We start from the raw sequence: 6,214 nt of genomic DNA, 5'->3' as shown, positions 1-6,214 counted from the left end.
ACCAAGTCATCAAAGCCATAGCCCACTCTCATTCTTGGCATGTACCGACCAACTGGTGGTCCCCGAGCTCGCCTTGTTGTCGTGAGAACCTACACGACCGCTTGCTACATTGCCTACCTCTATTTTCTATGTCCCGCCTTGCACTTCTTGCACCAGTATCCTTCCGTCAAGCCTATACCGACCCGGACTACTACCGTTGTTGGACTACACCAACAAAACCCATAAGCTCCAAGAGAGAATTTGAGGTGGATAAACTAGGCGTACAATTTCTTGTGTGCACCACAAGTAAAAATATATATTGAGGAAAAATCGTACACACATACCACACGTCTATAAGAAGTACATGCACAATTTTTTCATAATTATTTTTGGTCTCAGAATAATATTTTGGAATTTTCAGAAAAAGGGCTCGATAGAGCTTGGGGTCTATTTCACTTTTTTGAGAGGGGGTGTTTGTTTCCAACATGCATGTCACGTCTGGATGATGATTAAGTCAAAGGGCTTTATCACCCGCAAAAAAAGGGCTTTATCAACAAACTACTAGAAAATACTCCTATATAGCTCAGGATCTATATATTTGGCTTTTTGGGAGGAGGTGCTTGTTCCTATATGCCACATCTGGATAATGATCAAGTCAGAAAGAGCTTTGTCAATATATAGTGTGCGTTCCTTTTGTAAATTGAGTAGTAATGTTTCGTGCGAAGGTACTGCGAAAACCGAAAATATCTATAGTGGTTGCTGGCGTGAAAACTATGATACAAGGGGAGTGCTTCGGTACAACCCACCCACCCCCCTCCCCCCCCCCCCCCCTAAAACGTATAGTGGGTAGTATGGTAATTTCACATTAGGTATAGGAATACCCACCCGACGCCGTACGTCGCGCGCGACGTCGTACGCCCGCCCGCGTATGCCGCACCTGTCGCTGTACGCCCGCCCGCCCGCGTACCCGCACCCGTCGCCGTACGCCCTCACGTCTCGACATTGGCGTCGACAGTTGTTGGAGGAAAAAAAGACACGGTAGCCGCCGACGCCCGCCGTCGAAACCCTGAACCCTAACGCATCCACGCCGTCTCCACGTTGGCCCCCATCTGCACGAAGTCGCCGTCGCCCGAGTCGCGGCCCAAACAGGCCGCCGCGCGTGCCCCGGCGCCTTTACCGCTGCCGGCGCGCGTGCCCGCCGCCGCATTCCATTCCCGTCGCCCAGATGGCCGCCCACCCGCGATCTACGTCGCCGCCTCCCTCCGCGCACTACGCCTACTACGACCAGCCATCGTCCTCACGCCATCGACACCTGCCTCCGCCGGCCAGCAACGTCACGCCGTCATCACTTTCGTCATCGGAGGAAATGGATCCGGCTGAAATCCTCGCCGCCGTGCAAGAGGTTGGTTTGAGACATTGTTGTGCTTGATAAGATAGTTGTTTTAGGAATGATGTTACACGGCGTTTGATTCATCGTACAATTTTTTTTAACTATATATAGTTAGAGGAGGAGGGAGATTATGATGGCGATGATTACGGCGAGGACAGCGAAACCTCGTCACGGAATATGGATGAACCTCGTGAGGAGAACTACATGAGTTTGGATGAATCTTATAGTGGCAATGTAAGTGTGATCAATGTTGATAAAACAATAAATATGAGGGGGGTAAATATGATAGACCGCACGGAAAATTTAATATTTTTTTGCATGATGCAGCGACATGGCGATGATGATGATGATATGGATATAGATGATTCATTTGTTGAAAGTGCACTCCGGGTATGTTATTAATAAAATCAGAGAAGAAATGACATAATAACCATATGAGCGCTTACATGTTTTTTTTGCAATGCGCGCAGATGGACGAGGACGGGGACTTTGTGAGGAATATTGTGGACGATGAAAGTGACAAATCGCACGTTGATGCATCTCATGATGATAGCTCCAGCAAAGTAAGTTTTGAAACTTACATCACTACAGTACATTTTAAAATTATAACTGACTGACATAAATGGTTTAATGCATTAATTTACAGGGAAATGTAGATGGTACAAACGGGAATGATGAACATGTTGGTGATGATCTGTTTAATTTTGACATCGGATTTGATGAATATCAGCAAGAATCATTGGACATGCATTGAAAGGTCATGAGGAAGACGTTCAAGTCACTAGGAGATGCTTACAATTTCTATAGTCAGTATGCGTACGAGCGTGGTTTCAGCGTAAGAAATGACTCACTGAAATGTTCGAAAGGTCCTGAGGCAACTAAGCGCTTGAGAAAGTATGTGTGTGCGAGAACTGGGAAACGACAGGCAAAACGTTGTACAGTGGAAGGCAGGACCCCGCAGGCTGAGAGGGGAGACTCGTTGCTTCTGCGATGCACATATAACTTTGAAACTTGATAAAGAGCATGACGTTTGGTATGTCAGCAGTTTCAATGATGATCACAGTCACGTTCTAGCTAGACCGGATGAAGTCACGTTTCTTCGGTCTCACAATCAGATAAAAGAATATCAGAAGGCTGAGATCTTAACCATGGCAGGTGCTGGAATCAGGAAACATATGATTTATGATCAACTCGTCAGTAGGTCCGGGTCATATGCAAAGGCTGGTTTTGGGAGGAAGAAGCTTTATAACATGTGTTATAGAGAAAAAATGAAGTTGCTTGCACAAGGTGATGCAGACACTGCCATTGGGATCATGATGACCAGAAAAGAGAGAGATCCAGATTTCTTCTTTGAGCACACCGTCGATGATGAAGGAAGGCTGAAAAACATATTCTGGTGTGATTCTCAATCACGTCGAGACTATGTTGACTACGGTGATGTGACAGTCTTCGACAGCACATATAGGATGAATAGGTATGGCATACCATTTATACCTTTTGTCGGTCTGAACAACCACCATTGCACCACGGTATTCGGTTGTGCTCTTGTGTCTGACGAGACGGAAGATACATATGTCTGGCTACTTCAGACGTTTTTGAGGGCTCACTGTCAGAAGAGGCCCAGGTCAGTAATTACTGATGGAGATGCAGCTATGATTAAGGCCATAAGAAATGTACTTTTGGAGGTTTGGCATCGTCTTTGCTCGTGGCATATTGAGAAGAACATGCAGAAACACCTTCATCATAAGTCTCTAAAGGAGTTCAGATCTCTACTTTATTATGCCACTTCAAAAAAGGTATTTGAGGAGAGATGGGCAGCGTTTACCGCCAAATGGCAGTCGGAGAAAACAAAGACATGGTTACGTAGGATGTACAAGAAGAAAAGGCTTTGGGCTGCATCATATCTGTTAGGTGGATTTTTCTTAGGTATGCGAAGTAACCAGCGAAGTGAGAGTCTGAATTCATGCCTTCACTTGCATCTAGACTCCGGTATGACTATTGTTGATATGACTGTGCACTATGAGAACTGCATAGTTCGTCTCCGTGAGAATGAGGCGCATGACGATTACACAAACTCACAGACAGTTTCAGTACCAGTATTGGATGAGTGTAAAGATATTGAGAAATCAGCTGCCCGTGAGTTCACTGCGGCAAACTTTTATATCTTGTAGGAAGATATGAAGAAGGCACGGGAGCTAGAGGTCCTTGAGAGACTGAGAGGAGCAGACACTCACAGATTCATACTGACATGGAAGAAAAATAGAGATATCAGATTCACTATGGACTACACCCCAGGTAACTTAGAAAAAACTGTGAAGTGCAGTCGCAGAAGCATGTATCGCAAAGGACTTCCTTGCAAACATATTCTTCACGTTCTGATTCAGCTACGCTTATGTGAGATACCTAAGTGTTTAGTACTGCGAGGTTGAGCCAAGTTGCAAGGGGTGGACTTCCCGTGAAGCGCACTAGCTATCTGTTTGCATGGGGATGGGCAGGTGCAGGGGATAGAGCTAGGTACAACGAGTTGACTATCTTATCTGCTGAAGCAACTCATAAAGCATGCCATAAACCATTTTTATTCGACAAGTTGAAGGCGGCTCTGAGGGACATAATAGATAATGATTACACTGAGGAGGATGAGCCTGGTGCGGAGGTACAGTTTGTGAACGACGATGCATTCGAGCCTAATCAAGATCATGGTCTTGTTCGTGATCCCGCAAAAGTTAACACCAAAGGCGCACCAAAACAGAATGTTAAAGGCCGCGGTAAGGATGGTCCTGATGTCACTAAAAATGGGCGACCAAAAGCTTTTGATGAGAAAAGCAAATGTCAATGTGGACAGTGCGATGTTGCGGGTCATTATAAGTCCACGTGCCCTCAAAATCCTAAGTATGATTTTCTTATGTTATTGTATATGTTATTGTTCAAACCAAATTTATTTGTTCATTGTGAATTAACACATATCTTATTGTTATATAGGAACTTTGCTTAACTTATGGAGTATGGAAGATTGGTTCACCCTTTGATTGAAGACAGTTTTATTATGGATGGCTATGGAAGATCGTTCCACCCTTTTATTGAAGATAGTTTTTTAATGTCCTATACATTTGATCTTGAATAATTGTTATAATATGTTATATGAACTTATTTTACTTCGTTGATGTCAGACTATTTGGTTTTGATGACAGACTATGTAATGCAAGAATGAGTTTTACTTTGTTTATTTTGATGTGTTAATTTTTATTGTTAATTTTGTGCAAGTCGCTGTTATTTATTTTTGACGTGCTCATTTTTGCATAGTACTGCCGTCGCTGTTTACTGTATATTTTCTGCATTGCACGGTCGCCGTCGCTTAGAACGCCGTCATTTAAAAAAAACACCCGAAAAGTGCGTCGGCGGCACTGTCCCACAGTGGCAGCGTCGGCCGGCGGCACTGTCCCACAGGGCAGAGTCGGACGGCGGCAGCAGTACGAGGCAACGAAAGGAGTTCGATAGCCTATGTGCCGCCGGGTATATAAGCCGGTCGTCGCGCGCTCCGTCGGCCGAGGTGGGACTAAACATTCCAAGTCGCCCCGCGTGCTACTTGGGCCGTCGTCGCGCCGCGTGCTACTTGGGTCATCGTGGCACCGCGGGCGGAAACAATGGTATTGGGCCGGCCCACGCGGTCACGCGCGTCGCTGCAGGCACAGCGGCTACGATAGCTAAGTTTTAGTCCCACCTCGCCCGACGGAGCGCGCGACGACCAGCTTATATACCCGCGGCGCACTTGCAGTCGAGCATCCTTGATTAGTTATGCTACCCGTCGTTCGACGCTGCCCTGTTGGACAGTGCCGTCGGTCCTGTTTGACGTCAGACTGGCCGGCGCATTTGTCGGCAATTTTTTTTTGTAGAAAAGGAAATTAAGAACGTCGGTGTTATAATAAACGACGGTGACAGTGCTTTAAAGTGCATAATAAATACATGTAATTTTTTTTAACATTCAGCAGTACAGGAAAACAATTTGACGACTGCACAACTATAAATATGAAGATTTCAAATGTAAAGACAACAGCATGAAAACAACATAATAATCCAAATGTCATTCTCGACTTAAATATTCAAAATAGTAGTGTCTTCTTCATCACAAGACATGATAGTCGAAATAAATATAAACATTATTTGAGCCTACAAAATTTTCTTGTATAAATTTTTTGCCACATTTATTTCTTCTTTGCAAGCCGGGTAACTTTGTCCTTCACATCGTTGAGCGTATTTCTCTCCAAAAAAATAAGCTGCGCAATCATTAAGTCACTCGATTTATCAATTGACCCTTGTTAAAACTTCATATTAGTACAATTCAAATAGTATTACATAATGAATTTAATTGAATATAAGCATTTGAAATAAAACCAGACCTGAAAAAAATGGCTTGTCCATTTTTCACCGTTCCAATATTGAAAGCATCGAAGAACAAATATTCCACATGAATTGCTGGTCCGTACAAACAACGGTTCATAAGTTCGCATTTGAGGTAAGATATTAAAACAATATGAAAGTATTTACTCACCCATCTTCTTGTTGTGGGATGTTATACGTTTTGATAGGCCAGATAGACACATCCGGAAAATTCACAGCACCGCTCGCATTCGCATCATGTATGTCATATCCAAGTTGATTTTTCTGTTTATATACATGATAGCACGAAAAGAATTTAACATAGTTCAGTTACTAAATGATAATTTCAATATGCTCATGTAAATTTATGTCGTACCAGCTCCTCAACTTTTTCTGTAATTTCACTGTCAAGTTCGGGTCCCATCAAAGAATCAAGAACCTGGAACTCTTCCTTCGGGCGATGCATGACAA

General features: G+C 43.9%; 1 protein-coding gene and 1 pseudogene across 1 annotated transcript; both read left to right on the top strand.

Annotated features, from left to right (window-relative positions):
* Positions 1 to 1,546: 1,546 nt before the first annotated feature.
* On the top strand, positions 1,547 to 4,395 carry LOC147973279 (uncharacterized). Its single transcript, XM_087524917.1, has 6 exons — positions 1,547 to 1,603; positions 1,697 to 1,759; positions 1,840 to 1,932; positions 2,016 to 2,051; positions 4,093 to 4,258; positions 4,349 to 4,395. Exons 1-6 carry the CDS (start codon positions 1,547 to 1,549, stop codon positions 4,393 to 4,395), a joined length of 462 nt encoding a protein of 153 aa, XP_087381043.1.
* On the top strand, positions 2,130 to 3,798 carry LOC147973280 (protein FAR1-RELATED SEQUENCE 5-like; annotated as a pseudogene).
* Positions 4,396 to 6,214: the final 1,819 nt, after the last annotated feature.

This window comes from Triticum urartu, chromosome 5A (assembly GCF_056163025.1).
Source record: "Triticum urartu cultivar PI428250 chromosome 5A, HENAU_Tu73, whole genome shotgun sequence".
Taxonomy (NCBI): Eukaryota; Viridiplantae; Streptophyta; class Magnoliopsida; order Poales; family Poaceae; genus Triticum; species Triticum urartu.
Note: the sequence above shows the minus strand (reverse complement) of the source record. Positions and strands in the feature narration are given on the sequence as shown.